The 27,308-nt window shown below is 40.5% G+C and overlaps 1 protein-coding gene across 7 annotated transcripts in view; it reads left to right on the top strand.

Moving 5' to 3' along the window:
* TRPM3 (transient receptor potential cation channel subfamily M member 3) overlaps positions 1-27,308 on the top strand; it is a 512,305-nt gene that overhangs the window by 433,337 nt on the left and 51,660 nt on the right. For all 7 annotated transcript variants that reach the window (XM_011371276.2, XM_011371290.2, XM_023537349.1 and 4 more), the window contains 4 exons: positions 1,133-1,273; positions 7,915-8,043; positions 12,940-13,191; positions 18,887-19,061. In XM_011371276.2, the coding sequence (XP_011369578.1) occupies positions 1,133-1,273; positions 7,915-8,043; positions 12,940-13,191; positions 18,887-19,061 (697 nt within the window). The remainder of the gene's footprint in view (positions 1-1,132; positions 1,274-7,914; positions 8,044-12,939; positions 13,192-18,886; positions 19,062-27,308) is intronic.

Raw genomic sequence — 27,308 nt, forward strand, 5'->3', positions numbered from 1 at the left:
GTGAGAGATACCAACTAGATCATTTCAGTCAAGAGTATCCGAGAAAGTCTCAGATCACTTTAATGACTAGCTAATACTTACTGAGCACTTATTAAGTGCCAGATGCTATAAATTATAGACCAACCCTATATCAGGTGCTAATGTTACCCTCATTCTATAGACAAAGGAACTAAGTCTCAGAGAGGTTAAAAGACTTGCTCGAGGTGCCATGGATTCTAAGTGTTCAAATTAGGACTCATCCTCCTTCTGAGTGTGACCCAAAGCCTGGAACTCTTCACTGTTAGGATCTCAGCCACCTTTGGGGCATCCTGTCACTTGCCACTTAAACAGGCATGTGTCTTCCTTTTCTCAAATTCTGCCTTTTTTGCCATGTTTCATCATAATTGTTGTTGCTGCTGCTGTTGCCATGAATGATAAGGAAATAATCGTATTCTGAGGGAAATCTCCAACAGCCTGGTGACAAGGGCCTCTCAGGGTCAGGCCTGACTTCTCCTAGTCCATGGGGAGGAAGGCAGTGTGCCCAGGTGTTGCCACAAAACTAACACCAGCATAATTCGGGTTTCACAGGGTTTGAAATCAGGAAACCGAGGCATATACCTAAGGGCTGGGGAGATGTTCCTGACATAGCTAAGCTCCAGGCATTTCAACAACTTAAATGCTTGAATACTTATAACCTTTGGATAAATTAAGTATTAGGGTCCAATTTATCTATGACTTAAGAGTCATTAGCATGAGTGGAGACACATTTGAATCCAGGTCTGCCTGTTTCATCATTTATATATGGGAAGAGAGAGGTTGGAAGAAAATACAGATTCATAGCCTTCCAAGGCTATACTTTTTCTCCTTCTCAGAACTCGGAGTATCTTCCATCACTTCCTTCTTCCAGAGGTTTCAAGGTGGAAGAGATGAGTATGCTCACGAAATATCCCAAAGGCCTTCTATCCCAGAAGTACACAGATTCTATGTATAATGCAAATGCAAACTTAGGGAAGGCACGTCCTCTACATCTCCGGGGGCCTTGGGCAAAGCTCTTAGGTTCAATGAGCATCTTTTCCTCATCCATAAATGAGCCCATTGAACTCCACGCTCTCTAGAGCCCTGCAGTGATGGTATCAATTCTCTTCCACTGTAGGCAATGTTGGGACGAAACAATGGGGAGTCCTCCAGGAAGAAGGATGAAGAGGAAGTTCAGAGCAGGCACCGGTTAATCCCGTTGGGCAGAAAAATCTATGAATTCTACAATGCACCTATCGTGAAGTTCTGGTTCTACACTGTAAGTCTTTCTTCTTTTCTTCTTCCTAATGGATGTCCATAGAAAGCCAGCATCAATTTCTCATGCACCTGACTGGTTTCCTCTGTGAGCCATGATATGAGGACCACACAAGCAGAAACGAAAGTTTCATGAACTTGCTTTTTCCAATAGCTTTGCAAGATTTGTGGAGTTTGTGAGGCAGCTTCCACAGCTTCTACATTTCTCCTCCTCTCAGAAGATGAAGGAAATAGTAAAAGTGAGAACTAACAGAAATAGAGGTGAGATGAGTCTAGTCTAGCAGGAAAATAGATATCCTCTTTCAAAACATTTCTCTGTTCCGGATTGATGAGCACTGGATCAGAGTTGCCCATTTGAGATGACAATGCTAGGTTTTGGGAACATTTGGTGGTTACGGGCTGAGCAGAGTTTAGAAGTAGCACTACTAAAGATGGGTACTGTTAATGTGTAATTATTTCCAGTCTAGTAGTGTCATCAAATAACTTTTCTTGCTCTGACACAGTTAACATGCAGCAAAAACTACTCAAAGCAAACTACAGTCATGGTAAATGCTGTTCGGAAAGCACACCCTGCAAACATTTTCTGCCCACTAAATAAAAGATTGTCTGTGAAATAGCCTCCTCACGTGATAGAAATGGCTCAACTATTGGGTTTCTACTTCTACTTTTCAATGATACATTAAGTAAGCTTAAGGTGAGCCGTGGCCCAGGCCATCTCTGCTTCTCTCTAAGCGCAGTGGAACTGTGCCAGATGAAGGATAGTGCATCTATATTTTCGGCCTCTCTCACAACCAGCTACATACCAGTCACTTGAGTCAGCAGTAGGCTAATTTGAATCTGAGACTGAGATGACTCAAATGACCAGATGAAGTGCTTTTTATGTGGTCCTGTGTTCTAACACTTAATGCCAACTTTAAGCACAAGGCTTTCTCAACCTGGTACTATTGACATTTTAGGGCAGAGTAATTCTTTGTTAAGAAAGGCTGTCCTGTGCATTGTAGTATGTTTAGCAGCATCTCTGACCTCTGTCCTCTAGATGCCAGTAGCACTCTCCACACCCCAACTATGACAACCAAAATGTCTCGAGACATTGCCAAATGTCCACTTATAGGATAAAAGTGCCACCAGTTGAAAACCACTGCTCTAAAGTATGGTCTTGAGAGAGGATGAGATATTACCAAAATATAAATATTAAATTTTCATTGTGAAGTAAAAATTCAAATTTATTAACGTTAAAAAAATTATCTTTCAAAAATATAAGGCTTGCAAAACTCATTTCTATTTATATGCTTTATACAAACATATATATTATTTTTAACTTGTAGAAAAGAACTTGGTGGTGACAAGCGTGGAGTTTGGAGTCAGACAGCCTGAGTAGAAATCCTGTCTGTGTCTCTTAGTAACTTGTGACCTCAAGCAAGTTATCTCAGCACTGTGTCCCTGATTTTCTTACGATGGGCATAATAATCATACCTTAGTAAAGATTAAATGTGTTAAAATGTGTAAAGCACTTAGAACAGTGCTTGGAACATGTAAGCACAATATAACTTGTTCCCAGGCTAGTTCCACTGAAGAGCAGTAGTTAGTGTTTTATTCATCCATCCACTCAACAATAATAAAGCATCACTTATCGAACATCTACCATGAGCCACAGTTCTAGCTGCTTTAAATATACTTTCTCTAATCTAAAAGTTCAATCAAGGTAATAATTGACTATATTTTACACTCAGGTCTGTCCTTCCTCTTATAATAGGGCTGCCGCAATTGTCTCACCTAGAACAGGGCTTGGTAAATAAGGACCCATGGGCCCAGTCCAACCCACTGCCTGTTATTGTGGCCTGTGAGCTAGGAATAGATTTGTATTTTTAAAGAGTTGAAATAAAATCAAAGGAAGAATACTTTGTGACACAAAAATTATATAAAATTTACATTTCAGTGTCCATAAATGAAATTTTATTAGAACGCCACCAGACTTACCCATTTATCTATATTCTGGCTGGTTTTTTTTGTTTTGTTTTTTGTTTTTTTTGCTACAACTGTTACGTTGATTACTTGCAATAGAGCCTATCAGGCCCTACAAAGCCTTAAAAATTTGCTGTCGGATTCTTTACAAAAAACATTTGCAGACTCCCTATCAAGGGTAATAAAAGACACCAGTCGAAGAATTATCTGTCACCTTTACAAATAGAGTACTCCCTTCTCTGATTTTTCCAAGGCGTTTCCCTTTTTTCTTGATCTGCGTTCAGTAGTCATTTTATTTCCTTGATTCTTCTAGTCCCCGTGTTTTCAGCTGAGGCAAATTATTAGCCAAGAATGTTTTCAAATCACAAATGTCCTGACCTCAGCCATAGCTACACCTGGAATCACCTGGAAGCTTTTTAAAAAACACCTGAGTTTTATTTATATTTTTATTTAAAAAAAAAAAAGATATCTGGGTTCTAGTCCCAGAGATTCTGACATCATTGGTCTGGAGTACAGCCAGGGCATCAGAATATTTCAAAGCTCCCTGGTGGGTATAATGAGCAGCCAGAATCAAGAACCACTACCCCAGACAGAGGGCTAAGTTTTTAGCCCAGTATTTCCAAGACTTCCATAATGATAAGGGGTTTTGTTAGAAATGCAAATTCCTGGCCCCATCACAGACCCACTAAATCAAGTCATTAGGGAGAAGCCTGAGGCTGTGTGTTTCAAAAGCTTCTCAGGTGAGTCTTGTGGTCCAACAAGCTTAGGACACACTGCTTTCCTTTATCATAGGCAGCAGGTGGTAGAGCTGCCTCTTTGAGAAATGGAGCTTGTGTATCCCACTCCCTTCTGCACAGCTGACTGAATTAGCCTCAGCCAACCCATTAGACAGGACGCGCCAATCATATTTGATTGTTTTTATACAAGGATGTTCAGAAATCAGTATTTACATATTGACAAACCCCAGCCTCAGGGAAGTAAATGGAGATGGGCAGTGCCAATCTTTTAAATTCTCAGATGTGCTTCACCATAAAACTCAGCATTAGATCAAAGGTGCCATTTGCTTTGGTTGTGTCCTTTTCTGTAAGAGTATTTCCCATTCTTATTTCCAAAAGTATCTACTTCTACACTCTCAAGGTTCTGAAAGTAGACGCACGTCATGTTCACATAACCTCACTTCCATATGGTGGCAAGTTTCCGGAGGAGCAAGTTGGGTCCTCCTCTGTTCCAAGAGGAAACGAGGCAGGGATCCAATTGGCTCCCGGGCCATTTGTGATGAGAGCCAGTTTCAAGTACCCAGCTGGGGAGGATGCAGATTCAAGGCATGAAGTGGCACGTGGTCAGAGGGTAGGGCATGTGCTCTGGTCAGCAGCGACAGACTCCTTTCTCTAACAAACACCTTGTGCCCCCTCCACTCTCTAGGGGCAGTAGAAAAAGGAGGAAGAAATGGTACGCCCCACAGGCAACTGCGGCAGGCTTTGGTGCTTGCTTTTCATAGTTTAAGAGTCATGCATCTTGGTTAATGGAAAATTTATAAAAAGAATATGTAAGCATATAAAATACAAATGGTTATAGGATTCCCACTGGCTTAAATAAGAATCATAGGGTTATGTTTCTTTTTAAAGCTTCGACATTCTACATCCAGCTTGTTAAAGCTTACCACATGTGTGTGAGCGCGCGCGCGCACACACACGCACACGCACACGCACGCACACACACACACACACACACACACACACACCATGGAAGCACATCACATTACAGTAATCTGCAGCAGGGCCCCATGAATGTCGTCAGGTTCTAAGACAGGGTGCTTCCAAGACAGCAGCCACGCTTCTATTGTGCCGTTTAAAGATATTTAAAGCACTATTTGTGGAAGTCCATATTTTGAGAGTTGTCCCAAAGTATTATGTTATACCTTGATTATGGGAAGAAAAGTATTATAGCGTAACTGAGATTTATAGAATAAGAAGGAGCTAAAATAGATGATTGTGGAGAAAGCATAAACAATAATGAGGGCAATTTTTAAAGGAAAAAAGGAGAGAAAGGAAGACTTAACAGGCGATCAAAAGGAATCAAAGTCTGAGGTAAGAGAAAATGAGAGGAATAAAAGTTTTTGGAAAAAAGAGGCAAATAATAATGTTAGCCACCATCACTGGGCCTCTACACTGTGTCAAGAGATAAATACATATTCTCCCTCACACACACATCTACAATGCTTTCAAAAACTCTAGAAGATCAGGAGTGATCATCTCCATTTCACAGAATGGAGGCCCAGGCAGGTGAAGTGATATATACAAAATGATACAGCTCGGAAGTGCTCAAGTTAGGATTTAAATCCAAGTTTGACTGACTTCTGTATCTACATTCCTTCCACCGAACATTATTCCTTCCACAAAACAAATACGCTAGACCTGTGTTGAGAGGACAGACTCAGGTTACAGAGTTACAGGCAGACCTCGTTTTATTGTGCTTCACAGATGTGTTTTTCACAAATTGAAAGGAAGACCTTCCACCAGCAATAAGGTTACAACTTGCTTTATTCTGATGCTCCCTTTATTGCTGTGGTATGGGACCGAACCTGCAATATCTCCGAGGTATACCTGTACTTAAGTACTAAAATGCAGAGGTTCTGGAAGAATTACGTGTGTCATTGGGCCCACATGACACAAGAGACATAAGACAAGAGAATGTTTTGCATTGAATTTGGTAAAGTGATTAAAACCAGGGCAGTTAACAAGATCCATTCCACCTAGAAGTGATAGAACATGACCCAACCAACAAAAAGAAGCAACTGGAGAGGGAGAAGGATTTCAGGTCAGAATGAGGCCGAGGGTATTTTAGAGTTTAGTCATCGAAGTCTTTTCTTTGTGTTTTGTAAAATACAGTACACAGAGGGAACAGAGAGTGGATGCCAGGATATAATGGTAAACAGGAACCATATGAACCAAATTCCATTTTAAACAGTATCCTACATGATTTCAAGTAGACTCTTCTCAGGTGAGGTTTTCACAAAGTGCTAATAATTCTGAAAGTCAGGGTGGGGAAGATAAAAACTGAGGCATGAATTAAAATGACAGCCCCTGAGGGAGTGGGTGTAAAAAAAAGCAAATCTCTCCTGTGGAGAAGGAGCCCCGAGGACCCTCCAGCATCTCTGTAACTGCTCTTAAGCTTTCATACATGATCTCATTGAACTCTGAACTGAATCTTTGCCCTTCAAGAGTTGAGAAATTATATCGTTGTGTCCATATGTGCGTCAATGTATTAGGGTCTCAGAAAATATCTTGACTCATATTAAGAATCTACACGTGGAAGGAAGGAAGGGAAGGGAAGGGAAGAAGGAGGAAGGAAAGAAGGAAGGGAAGGAGGAAGGAAGGGAGGGAGAAAGGAAGGAAAAAAGGAAAAAAGAGTAGGGAAAGCACTATTCTTTTAGCCCTGTAGGCTGCCAGTTTCCCTTTGTATCTCCCAGCCAAGCTGCTTCTTTCTTTACCTTCTAAGGTAAAGAAATGTGACCCTGGGCTCGAGAGTCACATTGTATCTCCTGAACCCTCAAGGCCTCAAAACCTTTGCCCACACTGTGTTCTATTTGCTATGCAGCCTCCAAAGAGTGCAGATTTGAATAAACTCAGTCTTGGCCTACTCACAGCCCTTGAGGCCTCTAAAGCTAGGAAGTACCTTGCTTAACTTGAAGCATCGCCTAGACAGGTTTAATTTATGTGCCATTTCCCCTAGGTGAGTTTTCTCCCCAGAGGCTCCTAGGCCCCTTATGCAAGAACCTCACCAGCCGTCCTACACCCTACTTATCTAGACATAACTGAATCCTTTAGTGACAGTCACCAAACCTGAACCCTGAGTTGTCCAGGGACACCCAGAAATTCAGCCTGTTTCATCAGCGTTCAACCTCTGGTGCTAAAGCCCCAAGAGGATTAAACCCCACTTCAGGCCACAGTCGGCTACAGAGAATGGCCACACAGTTAGCCATTTCTTTCTATAAATTGCTTTTTCTTGTTTTGTTTCAAAGAAACAGAAACCAGGAAGGAATATCTCAACTTGAATAGGGCAGGAAGGTGGTGCAATAAAAAATAGGTAAAACCTTCCCAGAGCATCGTCAGGCCAAGTACATTAAGGTAAGAGGAAAACAAAGAAGACATTAACTCAGGAGAGAATTAAAGTGAGGCTTTTAGATAAAGTCTGGGCTATTTTTATGTTGGTTTGACCAATTTACAAGTATAGCCTATGTCTTCTTTCCTTCTTGCTGACATTTAATCCACCTGGCATTCATTAGGCAAAAACATCCACTAATTCAAGAACGTGAGGCTCACGCGTGAGCAAGAGCAGCCTCTGAGAGAGGAGGTTCCCTTTTTAGCCAGGAAGGCACGAGAAACTGGGTGACTGAAAAACAAAATCAATGCTGCATCACGACACATAGGTACAGCAAAGTGCTGGGACCCAGAGAGGTATGTCAGGGTCAAAATGAAGACTGCATATCAAATTATTTCAAGTACTGTAGTCTTTTATAATTATTATTTTTTTTTGCTAGCTTAAAGCTTTGAAGTTCATTTGTTCATGAATTCTGAGTCCTGCTTGCTGACCTTGTTCTTGTCCTGTCACGCGGTGGCCTTGCCCAAGGGCAGGGCTCTGGGTGTTGCAGCCAGAGCAGCACCGTGTTGTGTTTCCTTACAGCTGGCGTACATCGGTTACCTGATGCTCTTCAACTATATCGTGTTAGTGAAGATGGAGCGCTGGCCTTCCACCCAGGAATGGATCGTCATTTCCTATATTTTCACGCTGGGAATAGAAAAGATGAGAGAGGTAACCACTTGCATAAAAGAGAACTTAGGAGAAAGGCAGGGGTTGGTTACCTTTGTGCATGGAGGAGAGAGAGGGATGCTCAAGATCCAAATCAATTCAGAAACTGTTTTCTGTAATGCTGCCACTGAAGTCTAGACATGGCTTTGAGGGCTGCCGACAAACCTGAGGAGGCTTCACAGCGTGTGTTCATGGGGTGTCACTCCATGAGTGCTTAGGATTCAGTCCCTTTTCTGCTAACACAGCTCTTGCCCCAAGAAACCCTCAAGTTGTTTCAACACTGTTTACACCACCCTTTCCTCATCCCTATAAACATAATTTCTTTAAATTTCCCACTTTTTATCCTTTTTTTTTTTAATCTTTACATTTTCCCACTTTTAACTCCCATTGCAACCCCTCACTCTGGGTCTCTTCGGACTTAGTCCACCAATACCTGTGATTCTCCAAATGTATTTCAGCAGCTCTAGAAGGAACTATGCTTCCATTCATTAATTTATTCTCCAGTTTATTCCTTCTCAATACTTATTATCCACCTGCTGGGCACCAGCCTTTCCACCAAGTCCTGGGTATCACCTGGGTGAATTGAGCATATTTCCCATCCTTCAGGTTGAGAGTGTGGGTCCCTCTCTTCTCCCTCCACCCGCATCGAGTAAAAGGAGCGATGAATAACACCACTCCCATATGATTAACCTGAGGTCAAAGGCTGTCTCAGAGGCCATCAGATTCAGAGCAGCTAAAATGGATGCAGTGAAGCAAGAGTCCACCAGAGGGCTCTGCAGCCCTGCTCGACGTGCTGCACACACTTCCACTCGCAAACCCTAGGGAAGGCGGGCTTCTGCGGTGTGATGATTCCTCTGCATTTCCTCCTGAAACTACTGTCTGCAGGAGAGGTCTTTTCTGGAAGTATCTCTCCCTGTCAAGTCCATTGCATCCTCTAGAGCTCTAGAACTATCCTACTCACTGTACTGCAATGAGTGGGGAGGTTTAATGAACTCCACAGAAAAAAGGATCCCTACAAATCCACAAATTGGCCCTCGCCTTCATTACTAAAACATGTTAAAAGGCCCTTATTATCTTAGATTTCAGCTTTCGAATATTCTCCTTCAGAAAAAAAAAAAAGATGCAGTATCTATTAGACACTGTCATGTTGGGATCATGAAAAAAATCTCATGTGTATATTTAGAGCCCTTCTCTTCGTTTTAAACTGCTTTGAGTATATTTAACTTCTAACCAGCATGTCCCCATCCTCAGAATTTGGGTGTGGGTACACTAGTCTCAGTTTATAAGAGACTAGATTTTTAAAAGAATTTAAAAAAAAAAAATGTTTTTTAAGGGATGCCTTGCCTTCTTGCCTTGTTCTAACCAATTGAAAGTGCCTTCTACTTCCTGACCAGTTTGTGGATTTCCCCTCTGTAAACTGAAAAACAGTAATAAATTTGCTTTGGTCTTTGTGTAGCTCTCTGAGAACTGAGGCCTGCTCCTGCTAAGGACTTCTTGCTGTGAAGTGCCAGCTCACTTGCGATTTAACGCCCAGATGCACGTTCCTTCCCCATGATAAGCAGAAAAGGGAAAGACTTGAGCAGGGAGACTGGAATCTCTCCAGGGACTAGGCTGGAAGAATACAGGGAGCAGTCTGTACTCCACAGACTGTTCTGGAAGAAGCTGCCAAGCAGGAGGGCTGCCAGGAGCCTCAAGGCCTGGATATCCATTTCTCCTGAGGCGGCATATAATAGCAGCGAGGGCAGGGCTTTAGAGCCTGGGGTCAGCAGGGGGTCAACGGAAGAGTCCTTGCTTCTGCGGAAGCTGTGAGAAGGGAGGCACTGACCACCTTAGTGTCTGAGCTTCTCCTCTTCTGCCTGATGAGGTAGCTCCCTCACCCCTTACTCCACGGCCCTGAAGCCATTAAAGAAATGCTCCACTGCCAAGAAAGTGAGGACCCCACAGGTCCTACCCTCGTGCTCCATCACCGTCAGCACACAGGCCCTCAAGATCTCAGATTTAGGATCCTGGGAACATGGAAAAGTTTGTACTGTGTCATGCCTTCCGAGGGATGTACAGGAGGGACATACGAGGAGGGACATACAAGGCTTTGTGGTTTCACATGCTGCCCTCCCATTCCCAGCACCACATACTTCTGTGTGTAGTCACCAAAACAAGCCGCAGTAATAGCTTAATAGCACGTAGCTGTTTAGAGCGTGCATTGGTAGACAATCTCTCATTTGGGTCCTCCCCACAGCTCTGGGAAGTAAGTGGTATGTCTATTATGACATCTCCGCTTTACGTGTATGGGGAGTAAGACTCAGGGACTGAGCTATTTTTCTGTATCCCACAGCTAGAAAGAACTGTGTCTTACGCCTGCTCCCTCTCTAGGCCCACTGCTCTCTTCATTCCCACAGTGAGTTCCAAACTGGGCAAACTGGGATGCTCCTCAGAGCCCCAAAGGTCTAAGAGGTGACGAAGAGCTAGCTGGGGAAATAAAAGGGACAGTGCAGGGGCTCAGCTCTTCACTCCTGCTTCACCTTTAGCAGCTTGGCTTTTATCTCTTTTTTTATGTTGAGATTTTGCAAAAATATTTTCACTATTTAAAAATTATACGATAAACCTCTGTGTTTGACAGTTTTAGGAAAGTGTAGGCCAAGGGTTAAAGAAGCTCTAAGACACTCCACCCCCCGCTCCCAACACACACACAGATTTTCACCTAGTTAGGTTAGAGCTGGGAGTGAGAAGCCATCAGGACAAGAGCAGCTGAAGGAATTCCTGATGGAGGAGACAGTGGTTCTCCATCTGTGGTCATCAGCTTGACTTGTGAATTTGGTAGAAATACAAATCCTCAAGCCCCATACCGGGTAAACTGAAGCAGAAAGTCCAAGGGTAGGGCCCTGCCATCTGTGGTTTGCTGGCTCTCCCAGTGACTCTGATGCATGCTAAAATTTAAGAAGCCACGGGCTAGGGTTTAGAAATGCGGCATCACAGAAGAGGAAGAACGAAGCTACCAGGTGGTTGCCTGGTTCTTTGCTCAGCCTTCTCAGCCCTAGTCCTGACTTATTAAGACCTCTCCTCCCTATTATTTCAAGCCAAGGTAAGCCATTAAAGGGGACATGTGGATTCAAATACATAGCTGCAGACCTGTCCCCAGTCTTTCCTCTCCTCTCCCTTGAGAGGCCCTGAGTTGGAAAGGGCAGGTCATGGCTCAAAGAGATAAAAGTCTCAGCAGTAAACACAAATGATTTGTGAAGGTAGCCCTGCTACATAGCCTCACTGGGTCGGCTTCTCCAGTTCCTCACATCCTGGGGCAGGCAGTGGTGTGGGATGAGTTGCAACTCCCACTATGCAACTGTGCATTTCATAGAGTATGAGTAAGCAAAAAGGCCGCTCTAGATTCAAGGTAAGTCGGAGTCCCACCCAGCAGTTAAGGGACTGGAGAACTGCTGTGAGGTGTCTATGCAATAGTCAACACATATTTATTATTATATTACAGGCCCTGAGGAAAAAAGGGTCTGCCCTCAAGTTTACAGTCTAGTAAACTAAAAAAGGGTCTGCCCTCAAGTTTACAGTCTAGTAGGTAGGTAGATAAGTAGGTAGGAAGATAGATGATAGATAGATGATAGATAGATAGATAGATAGATAGATGATAGATAGATAGATGATAGACAGACAGACACATACATACACATATGCACGCATACAGAAATTAATTTCATATAATGATAAAAATCTTCAAAAAGCAAAATAAGGTAATATATTAGTGACTTGAGGCTGTGGAGACCACTGCAGGTAGGATACTCAAGGAAAGACTTCCTAAGAAGAGGAAATGTGAACAGAGACCTTGAGGATGAAGAGGAGCCAAATATGTAAAAATCTGGGAGGAGAAAATGCCCAACAAGAGGAACAAGTGAAAATGTCCTGAACACAGAATGAACTTGTTAGGCTTAAGAGCAGACCACCAAGGCAGCAGGGTGGCGAATGGGGAGAATATGGCGAGACGGCGAATGAGGCCACAATAAGGAGTTTGGCTCTTTCTCTATTTGTAATAGAAGCCATCAGAAGATTTTAGCATTCAATTATCATGACTTGCTTTAGTTTTTATTATTGTAGTTCATATCTCTCTCAAGTGTCTCTTTTACTTTTTTATTTCAATAACAAATAAAAAACTTTAAAAAAAATTTCAGTTACGGTTGACATTCAATATTAAACTAACTTGTAAGAAAATGAACAACTCACAAGGGTACGACTTGACGAATTTTTGCCTGTCTATGCAACTGTGATCACCACCCAGATCATGGCTTAAGTGTTTAAGAACCATTTTAAAGACCGTTCTGTATTCTGCTCAAAGAGTAGATTGAGACAGAGAGGACAACAATGGTGGCAGAGATGCCAGTCAGAAGGCTGTTGCAGTCATCTGGGAGATGTAATGGGGCTTAGAATAGAATGGCAGCAGTGGAGGTGGTGAGAGCGGTTGGATTAGCTTGTATTTAGAAATAGAGGTGATAGGACATGTTGATGCAGAGGATGTGGGTGTGAAAGAGAAGAATAAAGGAGTCCTCCCAACTTAGTGATCTGAATAACTCAATATGGTAACTCTGTTTACTGAGATGGAGGAGGATTTCAGAGATTTACAGGGTGTTAGAAATCAATAGTTTTATAACAAAACTCTAATGTGTATCATAAAATTATAAGGCAACCCAAAAGATCAAACTTATTGCTTATATTTGCTTCTGGAATATTTGCATGTGGATGGCCTAAGCTTTGCATGGTTGTACATTCATAGCGTGCAAGTGTTCAAGTAGACACGGACAGACAAAACAAGCTACTGATGTCAGTGAACAGACTGACACTTTCCAACTGGGCTAAGATAGACTGGAATCCTAACTAAACCCCACTCTCTTTCCTGCCTTTTAGATTCTGATGTCAGAGCCGGGAAAGTTGCTACAGAAAGTGAAGGTGTGGCTGCAGGAGTACTGGAACGTGACAGACCTCATAGCCATACTTCTGTTCTCTGTTGGAATGATCCTTCGTCTCCAAGACCAGCCCTTCAGGAGTGATGGGAGGGTCATCTATTGTGTGAACATCATTTACTGGTACATTCGTCTGTTAGACATCTTCGGCGTGAACAAGTACTTGGGCCCATATGTAATGATGATTGGAAAAATGGTAAGCAGGGTCCTCTGATTCCATGTAATAAATTCTCAAAGGAGGACTGATAATAATAGGAAGAAGGAATAACTCATTTGGGCCTGTGCTAAAACTCTAACTGAGATGGCCCTGGGGGTGTTTTATTTTTGAACTTCCTTCGGTGTGTTCAGGAGTCTGACTACCACTATGTATTTAACTGGAGAATTAGCAATCGCTCACCTATCTACTTACTGAAAAATATATAAAGATCATCAGTTTTGTGCCAAGCACTGGATTAGGAGTTGGGTATATAAAGGTGCTCATTCCATGAGGCTGAAGATGACAGAAAGATAAGTGATCACCATACAGTGTGAGAATGCTGTAATAGAGATGTATATAAGATACAAGAGGAGCATAGAAAAAAGAATGTAGGTCGGGGAAGATTTCACATGGAGGTTACATTTTAGGAGAAGTGAGTCTCCTCTCCAAATTTTTAACAGATTTTCAAGATTTTTAATGTTGCTTTTTTTAAATGAAGTGCTGGTAAAATTCCTTTCCCTACACAAAGAGAAGAAAACAGTTTATTTGAACTTACTTGTTTGGTGGTGTTTGAATTGAACATTAAGTTCTATCAACATATCATGTGTCTGGTTAGACTACTGGAAAATGATGTTATTAAAAACTAGGTTCCAGAAGGATGTCCTACTTATCTTATTCTTTAAAAAGGAATCCCAAGTGGCAAACTAATATGCTACCCAACAAATGGCTGTGGATTGTGCTGACACTCCTTGACCACACTGGTTTCCAGACTTTCTCCATAAAGACCCAGCCCTAAGAGGACAGCATTAGCGTGAACTTGGGCACACACTAGAAATCAGCTCCAGAAATTGTTGTGGTTTTTTTGTTTTGTTTTTGTTCTGTTTATCAGTTCCTCCACTTTTCTAAGTGTCCTCTACTTCACATTTACGGGTGGAAAAGCCAAGTACATCCATCCTACACTGGCAAACACTTCTTACTATAAGACCTCTTTGCTGAAAACCTCCACTCCACTTTCTCTTATGAGCTGTTAAAGCCAGCAACAGTTGATCAATAGATGTCCTTTATTATTCTCGCTCAAGTTTTACTTTATATATCATTGCTGCTTACCTTTCAGCCAGCAAATTAATATTTATTATTATTGTGTGTATGTTTAACTCTGTTAAAATGAATCTTAAATAACCAAGACTCTTCCTACAAAAGCATTAATAAATTCATGCAAAGAAAGAGAGAATTTGAATCCAAAAGGAAGGGGTTAAGGGACCTTGAGCAATTAATTTAACCACTTTGAAACAGTTTACTCATTTCTAAAGTAGTTACAATAAATGCATATCTCGTAAGGTTGTTGTGATGGTTAGAAATAGTATGTATTAAATAGCCAACAGTGTCTGGCTCATAGTAGGTAGTTGACAAATTATATCTTTTATTATGTTCATATTATACTTGTTAAAGTACAATAAGAAAGGGAGAAATTGGTGAGTATAGTAATCCTGCTCTATTCTAACACTTTTGTACAAAAGCTTGGTATTTATAACAACAGCATTGTTTAGGGAAAACATCCCAAATCCATTGTAGAGAGGAAAAACTTAAATTCAACAAGCTTGAGTTAGACCGAATCCCAAAACTAAATCCTAGTTCAATTGGAATTTTTGACTAGAAAAAAAATGCATCTTACTCTATTATACTGTTATAGAATCTTCTTTGTACTTTAGTAATGAGTTTGAGATTGTGGTGAAAATTCCTATATCTAAAAGCAGAGAGTCTCAACTTAGAGTCTATGGAAAAGATTTAGGAGGGAGGATCTGTGGACCCTCCACTCGAGGTATATATAAAAATGTGTGGGCATATGAATTTTCTGAACAGAGAGGAGAAGTTTCCATGAGATTCTCCAATGGATTCTCAAATGGACCCAATGAAAGTAAAGAACTATAACAGCTGCAAAATTAGGGCAAGGTTTTCAACCTTGACACTATTGACATTTTAGACTAGATAATTCATTGTGGGAGGCTGTCCCTCACATCGTAGGATGTTTAGCAGCATCACCAACTTCTACCCATGAATATGAGTGTGCATGCACACACACACACACACACACACACACACACACACACACACACACACACGACAACGAAAATGTTTCCAAACATTGCCATATATGTCCCCCGGGGGTCAAAAGTGCCCTTGGTTGAAAACCACTACATTAGGCAATTACATAATCCGATTGGTTGTTTTCTCTAATTGATTGTTGCCTTATTTTATTGCAGTAAATAAAACCTGAAAAGACCCAAACAAACCAAATATAGTACTTTAAAAAAGGTTGGGTGGCATTTAAATACTTGAAATAACTAAAGTCAAACTAAAGCAGCAAGATTATTTTAAAATCCATGTCTATCATTTTAATGATGGCATAATTATGCCTAATTTTTACTAGAATTAAACCTTACTATGGAGTGAGCAAGAGAGATGTACTGCATTTCCTCTACCTTCTAACTTATGAATGACTTATAAGTCAGGAATAATAAGAAAATGAGTATATTTGGGCGCTTTGTTCTCCATGGAGCTTTTAAAATAATTAGTTCAATAGTTGAGTCACTGATCCAGAAGGTAGGTAAAATATGCCTATAGAATTTATCAGAGGGCCAAATGGACTGCCAGGCTAGAAGCTTAACAAAATATGCCCAGATGTGATTATAACGAAAGCCCCTCAACATCAGTCCTTATTTAGTACTAAACAGCCAAGTGTCTGTGCCCTGTGGTCCTGGGACAGACAGCTGCTAAGATACCTAAATGCAATACTGATCAAGTATGATTCCAGTGGATCTTTAGAACCAGGATCACTTTCCTTTGTATTCCATATCTCAGTGGAATAGTCTAGCACTAAGGTCACTTATATAACCCAGAATAAAAACAACACTAATAAAAGCTATCATTTACTATGTGCCAAATACCATATTATTATTATTACAAACCCATGAAATAGATGTTTGTGTCTTCATTTAATGATGGAATAAACTGAAACTGGGCAAAGGAAAAAGGCAGGGTTCAAATTCCTGTCTATCTGACTCTATAGCATGACCTTCTTCTAATTCTATTAATAACACATAGCATAAACTGAGAACTACCCACATTGTTTCACATATTATCTCATTTAATCCTCGCAAAAACAATACGTATTATTACTGTTATTATTATCCCCATTTTGAGAATGAAAAAAAAAGATTAATAAGCAAGACCACCTAGCTATTTTTACTAGTAGAGCGAAGATGAAAAAACTCAGGTAGTCTGACACCTGAGAACACGTGCTTAATCACTACAGTACATACTCATCCCTACAGAACACAAAGAATATTTACAAGAGTAAGATAGAGTTAGCTCTCTTAATATTGAACCACTGGACAATTTAGCTTTCAAAACAGAGGAAGTCAGCCCCAGTTCTCACTAATAATATTCTAGTTCTGCATTCCACTCTATCAGATTATGGTGTTTGTATGGAAGCTAAGACTTCTTTGAAATATATAAAGTTGAGTTTTAGGAAGAATATTTCCTCTCTTTAATTGTTTTACCCTTTGAATATATATCACAATCAACCTGAATGATAACAGTCCTGAGAAATTAAATTAGAATGGTTGCTGTATTTACTAGCTGCATTTTCTTGGCTCAGACTGGCTACTAAATCTCATGAGTACACACCTTCATCTTACCACCCACCTCATGATCAATTTAAATAAATACAACATGAAAAACCCATTAGTGTTTCTTCATTGGTTAGAACTTTTTGGAAATAAATAATGAAAGAATTTTACAAAATAAAAAAGAGAGAAGATGAGAAACAAGCCCCTTTTTCCTATGAAACTGTTTCAACATAGCAGGCTTGCTCATTTTAGGAGAATTTTGAGGCCACTAAATTGTGAACGGAATAACTAGTTAACTAGCATATATGTTTTAAGGATAGTAAACAAATATGAATTAATGCCACATTTTGAGAAATTCTTAGTTTCAAAGTCAGATGATACTTGAGATATGGATTTTGAAGCTTCCTTGAAAGTTGATTAATTGACATAAACTATATTAAGCTCCAATGTGTTAAGGCAAACAGGAAGGCTGTAATGTTTTAATTTCAATAACAAACACCATGGAGTGTATTCTTTTAAAATAAAATTTTAAAACTAATTTAAAACCTTCATTATCATTGGTAAGATTATCATTAGTCTTTCTTTGTGGAGGGGCATCTCTTTAGGAAATTTGATATCCAAGAGAAGGGAGTCTTTAGTATTAGAAGGTTTGATGCGAGGGATAGAAACTAATCAACTAGCCTAAGCCTAGGAGGGATAAATTGATTTATAGCAGGGCATGATGGAACACACCTTAAGGGCTACTGCAGCCAGGCTCTCTCAACCACCACTATCAGGACTTTCTCTCTCTCTTCCTTCTCTCTCTCTCTCTCTCTCTCTCTCTCTCGATCTCTCTCTCTCTCTCTCTCTCTCTCTCTCTCTCTCTCTCTCTCATCTGCTTCATTCACTTTGATCAGTAATGGGGGACTCGGTCTCAGATACTCTGAATTCACATCATTACAGAGACAGAAAGGGAGCTTTTCTCTCCCAGCTTCAGTTGAAAAATATCCAAAAAAAAAGGATTCAGGTTGGATTCTTGTATCACATGCCTATTCCTATCACTGTTGCCAGAGCATAAGGTACCTCGACAAGCCTAGCCTGGAACGATAACTACCTTGGTGGCCAAAATGGGTGGAGATGATCTCTAAAAGTAGAAGGCAATGAGTTCTGGCCAGACAAAATAATAGTTATTATATCTTCATCTATTTTCAATGATGAAAGGAAACTAATTTGGCATATGAGAAACAGATCTCAAATAACATGTATCATGAAAACAAGCAAAAAAAAAGAATAAAGAGAAACAAGAGATAACATTGTAGTCGAATGCAGTCAAGAGAATTTTATAAACAGGTCAAGATGAAAATCCAACATTTCAACAGCAAGCACAAGAATGGGCTACCTGATTCTAATGCCTATGAAAACACCCTTAGTAACTGATAGGATACACTGTAGGATAATACAGAAAGAGTGGTTCTCTGGGAGACCGCTTTGTTTTAGAACACCATGCAGTGAGGTGGGGCTACAAGAATAAGATGGTATATGGTGGATATTTGTTGTCCTAGCTTTGTTTACAAATGATTATTTTCTTGAACTTTCCAACTCTTCATTAGTCTTTCAGAACTTAAAGAATTTATGGCATTAGTACTTGAAATAGTTCAACTCTCCCAATTTCAATTTTGCTAAGAAGAAAGAGATGCAAGAAGGACATTTGTCTCCTACAGGGGCAGAGAAAAAGTTAGCACTGAATTAATATAGATACCTCCATTTCTGTGTTCCTTGACTCCCATGCCTAGTCTTATTTAGGTCCCACAAACAGCAATGGAAAATGAAGGGGTTCCATTGTCTATGTGATTGGGTTTGGGGGATTTTTTTTTAATGATTTTTGAGTTATTGATGAGATTCCATGGATTTTGGCTTCAATAGAACAAGTGTCCTCTTATCTAGACACAGCTACCTATCTGAACATCGCTTATCAGCATTACTGAAAGTGAACCTCCTTCAAAGGTTTCCATCAGTGTCAGTGTCATAGGGACACTCAGTCTTATGTGTTTTCTTTTGTTTCTCCCTCTGCTTCCCCACTCTTCCAGATGATAGACATGATGTACTTTGTCATCATTATGCTGGTGGTGCTGATGAGTTTTGGGGTCGCCAGGCAAGCCATTCTCTTTCCCAATGAGGAGCCATCATGGAAATTGGCCAAGAACATCTTCTACATGCCCTACTGGATGATTTATGGGGAAGTGTTTGCAGACCAGATAGACCGTAAGCAAGTTTATGATTCTCATACACCAAAGTCAGGTATTTAACTTCAATTGGGTCATGTCTTTTTCAAGTTCATTTATTTGTTCTCAATAAATGGCTCAAGATAGAGGACCGATTCCTAGCTCGTTATCTTGGAGGAACAAAAAAACAATTACAGAAGGTGAATATGCAATTTTAGCAAAGCAGTCCTCGGGTATTTCTTCAGGTATGTCCTTTCTGTGACATGAATCGATATCTGGTGTGCCAAATTTGATCGAAAAATGAACCATTTAAAAAGACTGAAATTCTTTAGGGATTCAAAATTCTAGCTCCATGTGTTGATTATTTCAATATTAGTAATATATTACATCACTATTCCTTACCCTTACCCCAGCCTGCAAAAAATAAATTCCTTGGGTTTGACTTCAGAACAAATAAACAATTCTCAATTTCACCATCAGAATTCAAGAGTGAGGGCCAACATCTGCATGGTGTTTTCCTTGCCCTGGAAACCATTCCCCAGCTCGTTTTCCCACTGTCTTAAACTATGTGTTTTTGAGATGCGAAAGAAGCTAGTATTTATTGCCTGGAAATATGGAAAATACCCTAGGTTATAAACTGAGTCGTTTGCTGTAAATGCCAAAAATAGTATCTATATCATGAAGTGATTCAGTGTGGAGAGAGAGCACCAGCAGGCCCCCCGATGTTTCAAACTCTAATAGATGCTGATTCTCCATAATAAACACGCCTCTCGAATAGAGTGTGTAGACAGTTGTATCCCAAGAGTCTGTTCCAGATTTTATTTGGACCAAATGTCAGGGCACACCAGGCATTGGGAAGAAAGCATCAGGAAAGAAATATCTTTCAGTGTGGAGGAGTTGAATCCCAGGAGCAATTATTTCTCATTTTCCCTGAGGAGTTTAGTTCTAGAAATAACATCCCACCAACATTGTTGAATTAACATTTTCAGACATTTTTTGCTGACAGGCCAGCCATCTGAGCCCTGGACTACGGACATGGATTAAGGTTATATAACCAGGTAGTATAGCTTATTAAGAGCAGGAGCAGAGACTAGTCAACATCTCTCTTCACCCCTGCCAGTCCTAGGTAGAACTGAGACCAGGAAAATAAGTACAAAGCACCAAAGAGCGTGAGCCATCCAGGCTTGGGGAGAGCACGTGTCCACTGGCAGCAGGACATACCACTACATCATTTTCCCTTTCATGATAGATTTTGAATAAATTCCCTTTCCTTCTCAAAATGAGTTATCTTATGCAAGAAGGCATTTTTGGAACACCCAATTGAAACAAATATTCATTTCACGAGACTTAGCCAACTCACTGAGGAAGAATTTTAACTCCATCTCTCAGTTGAAATATCTTTGCTTGACAATGTGCAGCCTTCACCAAAACAGCTTTCCAAGGACTGAGCAAAACTTTCGGAATCCTTCTTTCAAATGATCCCTAAAGGCAAAACAATACTTAAAAAGCCCACCTATGATCATTGTCCTCAAAGATTAAGTATACTATTTCCCACCCCCACCAAAAAAAAATTAATTGCTTTTCCACCCACATTATTTTGCCTTTTCTAATTTTCCCTTTTTCCTCAAAATGAGATTAAGCCCCCATGGGTGTTTTGACAACGCAACATTTTGGGATGGGAGAATGAGGGAGGTGCAGGTGTGTTTTATGAATGGGATTCTGTCTGTCGCTCTACAAGTGGCCATTTATTGATGTTGTACTATGAACCCAGCCTAGTGCAACAAACACCACCATCTGGCTAAGAGGATCTATTATTGTTATTTTTTAAAAGAAGGGCTGATTGTAGTTTAGAACTTGAAAACCCCCTGGAGACAGAAGAGAGGTGTTTTGTGTGAGTAAAGTATGAAAATAGATTTCCCACGTTGTTAATTAGATCTGTGGTGTTCTACGTGTGTTAGAAAAAAATTTCTACCCCAAATCCCAATATGTAACTGACCCAGCCTTGGATGGATGCAACCTTCATGACACCCTTCCCCTAACTACTTACCTTCCTTTTTGATGTTCTGAAATTGGCTACAATAGTAGCCACTGTTCTAAGCTAAATCAGCCAGTTTTCTGTCTAGAGTGCTAAAGAATATTTGTCCTTTCTCAAATGGGTAAAGAAAGCTGTCCCTAAATCTGTCATCATATTTGGCTAAGGTCATTGAAGATCCCTGTCCTCTAAATGATATGATTTTTATGTTATGGCACAGGGTAGGCCCAAGGGGATTGGGTGGCTGCCCCACCTGGTCATTCAGAACTACCCGGGAGACCCAAGAACCAAGCTCTTTGAGAAAGGTACAAATTATTTATGCTGCCCTGCAGTGTCTTGCCTCTTTTCTGTGCCGTGCCCAGGTTGGTTTGTGAAGCATGTGTTCAGGCTGATCGGATCTCATATCCACCTGGACCCACAGCCCTGCCCAAGGTCTACCAACCTCATCCCGTGGCTGTACCCTGTGTGGGCCTCTCCAAGTGCTGCCCATTTACACACACCTCCCCAGAGCAACTCATTTCTAACATAATGCACGCGCTCCATGTCTAACTCTTTTTGTTTTTAACTGCAAATTTGCTGAACTCATTTCATGTTTGAAGAAATAATCTTTCTTAATTGAGAAGAACGTATATAGATGTATAATGGGGCCCTAGGGGTATTATACCTGTCTTATACCTCAGAAGGGAGGACAGCTTTAATGCCCTCACTTCTGGGAGGCAATGTTACCAAACCACACATTTTTGATATACATTTATTTTTCTTCTTGTATTTTGTCCTAAACCCAGAGACTATCGATAAGGCCAAAAAAGCTAGAATGAGATTATAAGGTTACTTTCCAAATGTGCCTAAAGACTCAAAGAAAAAAAAAAGAAGAAGAAGAAGAACAAATGAAGTCACTGTAAACTCAAAAATAATTTAGGTGCTTTTTACCTCTAAGCCTGGTTGGGTTAACATAAATGATAGTTCAGCCTTAATCTCAATTTTCAGTAGAAGCTAAAATATTTGCTTTGGTGCTGGGAGCAGAAGTGAGTGCAAGAACATATTGGAAACAGCAGGTAATGAAACTGGGGAAAGGAAAGTAATGGTCTGCTCTGCCTGGGCGCTTTGCCCCACACCCTAATTAATTGATGGGAATTGAACTTGCTGTTGTTTAGTTGTTTTTTGTTGTTGTTGTTATTCCGTCGTTTTCAAATAGTTCCAAATCATCTCCCATGCTTATAATACTAGCTCTCTAAAATCCAACCTATTGGCTGCTATAAGGTGACTTGGGCTCCATGTTGCTAAATGCATTGCTACCAAATGATGACATTCTTTTGGACATCTCATTAAGGTGACCCATGTTGCATGGCTTCTGAGAGCTTATCAGGATCCCACTGGAACCTGAGGGGAAAAAGCCACTTAGAGAAGAGGAGCAGCAAAATAAATTTCCTGCACATTCATGCCAAAGCCAGGGCAAAGCTAAAATTAGATAGACTCATTCCAGTTGAGAAATCCGGTTTCTGTTTTGGTGTGTGAAGTACTCGGAAGTATATCTTTGTTGGCAGAGAAAATGGGGTGCTCTCTGGCTTCCTTGAGCCTCTGGATGAATGAGAGTACCCTTTGTATCCTTGTGTTGCCTCTTGTACACGCAGATTCCCCAGGCTGTACCAGCACAGGGGGAAATGAATCATGCTCTTGAACATATTAAATCAGGGTCTAAATTTAGTACTTCTTTCTGCTTCTCTGAGTATTTTTACAAGTTTGGATAGTAATGTGAAAGCATTACCTTCTACCATGACAGCTTAATGTTATTTGGCTGTTTCCACTAACCCTAAACTAACTAACCTATCTACTTAATGCATGGGTCATTTTTTTTTTTTTTCTTACTGCCTAGGGCTTTTCCATTTGAAATTAATAGATAATCTGGAGTCAGGAGGGTTTTTTGTTCTTTGTTTTGGCTTGGTTTTGCTGTAATTAATTAGTTGCTATAAACATTTTGCTATGAAAAAAAAAATCTTTGCTCTTTTGGATCTTGTTGTCTTTGTGATGTTGGCTGGATTTAAAGTGTCGTTTTTCTCAGGAAGCAAGAAGCGTGTGTAAACATGTAAAGCTAAAACTCTCCTGCATTATTTTTTGCCTCAAATTATTTGTTCCTCCCTTCAGGTGTGGAAATTAGGATAACTCGAGGCCAGTCTCTAAAATGTGGCTGCTTAGGGTGAAACTTTGAACAGCATGGACAGAGAAGATAACTGTTGCTATGCATTTCCAGCTCTGGAAACTCAGGGCTCTGCATCTGTTTGGTTTTCAGGACTGACCTTCTCCAACGGATTCAGAGCACACTAATGCCTAACGGCCACAGTACGGGGAGTGTTGCCTGACCAGAGAAAGTATTTTGGAAAAGAAAATCTTTAGATAGTGCCAACTTTTGAGAAAGGGAAGAATTGTTTTGCTGGGTTTTGTTTTCACAAATTGCTAAGGGAGCAAACCAATATGAGACACCACCCCCACCTTCTGTCCCTGAAAGTCAGCTTACATCCTAGAGAATACCTACTGGACTTGTTTACTAATGCAAATTGAGGCTTAGTGGGTTTACAGATAGCAGCGCTAGCTGCAGACAGGCCTTTGTGATGATGATACAGTATGCTATTGTGATCAACATTTGCTGCACTATCATAATAGTCATTTAGCCTTTGCTCACAGGTTGGGCTTCATTTTTAATTTGTCCATTCTTCGTTTAATAGATATCTATTTTCTTCACACTATGAGTTGGACACTAACGTATAGAGATGCATGTGACAGAGACCCTGTCTTGAAGGAGTCTACAGTCCAAGAGCGTCAAAATGACATTGACAGTATATTCGCGGAGATAGAGCCCCAAAAAGAGAGTAGTTCTTCCTGGGGTAAGAGTGGGGACACAACAGATGAAACCTTGCAGAGAATGAGAAGTTTGAGGCGAGCTCTGGAATAAGCAGATATTCACTAGACATAAAGGAGCAGAGGGGTGTGAAGGAGAAGAACGGCATCCCAACCCTAGACTTAACATGGAAAGTCCCAGGCACAGAAGGTAACTTAATACGGCTGACTGTAAGATGAAAGGCAGGCGGCAGGAAGCAGGACAGATGGGTCTGAAGAGAGAGACAGGAGTATAGACTTCAGAGGACTTATACTCCGTGCTCTGGGTAGTACTATGACTGATATATGTTTTTAGAGCTATCAAGAAAAACTGTTAAGGGTCCATAAAAGAGATTGAGATGAGAAGTGAGAGGACATTAGCTAATGCCATAGCAGATAAGTAACATAAGACTTGAGGAAGGTAAAATTGGAAGGCCCTGGACAGAAGTCAGATAGTACAGAAGGTGGTAGTGGGGGAAGTGGATGAGGATTTAAGATGGAGGAGTTGAAGGTCACTCCAAGGTTTCTGGGTTAGTCTGAAAGATGATGTAATTTACCGATATAGAGAACCTTGGGAAGAGGAACAATATGGAAAAAGGGGATTTGTTCAGTTGAGGTTGGATTGCGTTTGAGGTTCCCATGGGAATTCCGGTGATGCAGGACAGGGAAAATTCCCCTGAGTGTGGGGAAACTAAGGCTTGCATTGAGAGAGAAGGGGGTTCTTTGTGGAGAGTGTAGAAAGAATTCAAACACACACTAAAGTTAGAGTTAAAAGGAAAGTTTATTAGAGAAGGGATAACACTCCATAGACAGAGTGTGGTCTACACTCAGAGGCAGAGAGTGAGAGAGCCTAGGAGAGACTCAGAGGGACAGGGACAATAGGGAGATGAGGCATGTGAGAGAGACAGAGCAAAGGCACTGCGAGGGACTCCTAAGTGTTTGGGGAATTCAATTTACATATCATTCTTTAGTTCCTGTGAGTTACAGCTTAAAGACTTTGTTTACCCATTCCTTTTGATACGGACATGCAGCAAGGAAGGATAATATTATGTAGCCTGAAAGGCCTGCTGGCAGTTCCCAGCCTTGAATCCACAGGTTCCCTATGGTTTTAGCCATAGGGAAAGAATGATTTTATTTTGTGTAGGACAGTCTCTTAAAGACTCTGTTGTTCCTGTTTCCCCTCCACAGGTATAGGATATGGGTTGTTAGCAATCCCAGCAGAAATCGTCCTTTGTTCTGAAGGTGTCCTCCTGACCTGGCTTCAGGGCTGATCAGCGTATTGCTGGTTCTGAAAGTAGCTTGGTTTAACTCTTTAGTTCACTTGCCTCCTCTCTGTATTACCAGGAAAATCATGAAGAAGATTATTTTGTATATAGAACTCTGGAGTAAAGTAGAAAGAGCTGGACTGAAGATATAGATTTGGAAATCAAGAATGTACCGGTTACAGCTGTGGGAGTGGGTGAGCTTGCCTGGGAAGACAAGTAGAGAGGGAAGAGATGGCCAAAATGGAACTCTGAGAATGGAGGAGTCAACAGTATTAAATGTAAAATAAGACTCCAATTAGGTGAATATTTAGAAGAGTCCATTTAATTAGACCTTTAGGAAGTCACTGGTGACTTTGGCTAGAGAATAATCATTTCGGTGATGAGTGCAAAAGCCAATTACAGTGATTTAAGAGTAGAGGAGCATTAAGGCTAAACATTTACTAGGGAAGAGGGTGAGAGGTGTTATATATGTATGGAGGTGTTGTCAGTGAAGTGAGGCTTTGGGAAGAAGAGTACAGTAGTCCCCCATTATCCATGGGGAATATATTCCAAGACATCCAGTGGATGCCTGAAACTACGGATAGTATTGAATCCTTTTAAATACTATATTTCGTCATATATACATGCCTATTATAAAGTTTAATTTAAAATCAGATACAGTAAGAGATTAACAACAATAACTAATAATAAAATATAACAATTATAACAAAGTTCTATGAATAGTCTCTCTCCCTCTCTCAAAATATCTTATTGTACTGTACTTACTCATCTTCTCTTGTGATGATATGAGATGATATAATGCTGATGTGATGAGATGAAGTGAGGTGAATTACATAGGCTTGTGACATCACGTTAAGCTGCTGTAGGGGTTACTTGAACACAAGCAGTGTGATAACCGAGAGGGCTGCTAAGTGACTAATGGTCGGGGAGCATATACAGCATGAACATACTGGACAAAGGGTGATTCACAACCTGGGTGGGGCAGAGCAAGATGGTATGAGATTTAATCATGCTACCCAGAACAGCGTGCAATTTAAAATACATATTGTTTATTTCTGGAATTTTTTGTTTAATTTTTTTGGCCTGCAGTTGACCACTGATAATTGAAACCTCAGAAAGTGAAACCTTGGATAAGGGGGACTAATGTAATGTTTTGTAATCACCATTCAGGAAAGTCACTGACTTATCAGTACATATCAGAGAATTGCTTAGGATCACCGATTTGCATTGTTAGCTGTCTATTTTCTCAGTCAAGATTCAGCAGCCCGGATCGAGAAAAACAGAGAGTTGGATTAATTCAAGATCGAAGCTTTGCAGTGTGGGTATGGCATAAATAAATGGGACTAGAGTTTTTAAAGATGCTTTCAAGGGGTCTTAAAGTTATACTTTATGAGGTCTAAGATGGAGAGAGAACGAAATAAAAGTATAATGTTGTTAAGTGCCTAAGAGGAAAAAAGAATGATCAAAGGACTAGAGGTCTAGCCTGAGCACCAAATAAATTGAAGACTGAGAATCCTAAGAGTAATGATGATAGGATGATGTGGTCAAAAAATGGAAAATGCCATTTAGGATTAAAAGGTGGAACAATGTAGGATAATGGTAAGATCCAGAGGTGGCTGTGAGAATGGATTCTAGGATATGCTGAAATTGAGATCAAGCATCTAGAAGGTAGATTCTTCTGTGTTTGTCAATACAGATATTGCAGTATCGGTATAATGACGGGAGAGAGATTGAACAGGAAGTTTCTGATCAGGATGACTAGAAACTCAAAGGAGAAAGGACTCTTTGCATGAGAGTGAAAAACAATGATTTGGAAGAAGCAGAGTATCATTAAGAGTGCAGATATTACTTATGGGAACCAAAATAATGAATGTACAAGAATGTGAAATTTCCATTTCAGAAGATTCCATTTGAGTGTCATTCTGCAAAATGGGCTTTAGTTAAGACAAGGAAGTATAGGAGTGGGCTTATGAAAGTATGAGACAGCAAAGGAGTTGTGTTTGATGATAGGAGTGTTCCAGAAGGCTCTGGGTGAAGGGAGGAAAGGGAGAAATTAGGGGCATATTCAGTGGGCAGAAAGCCCCACATCACATGAGGACAAGAGCACAGGGAGGACAGC

This window comes from Pteropus vampyrus, unplaced genomic scaffold (assembly GCF_000151845.1).
Source record: "Pteropus vampyrus isolate Shadow unplaced genomic scaffold, Pvam_2.0 Scaffold186, whole genome shotgun sequence".
In the NCBI taxonomy this organism is placed as follows: Eukaryota; Metazoa; Chordata; class Mammalia; order Chiroptera; family Pteropodidae; genus Pteropus; species Pteropus vampyrus.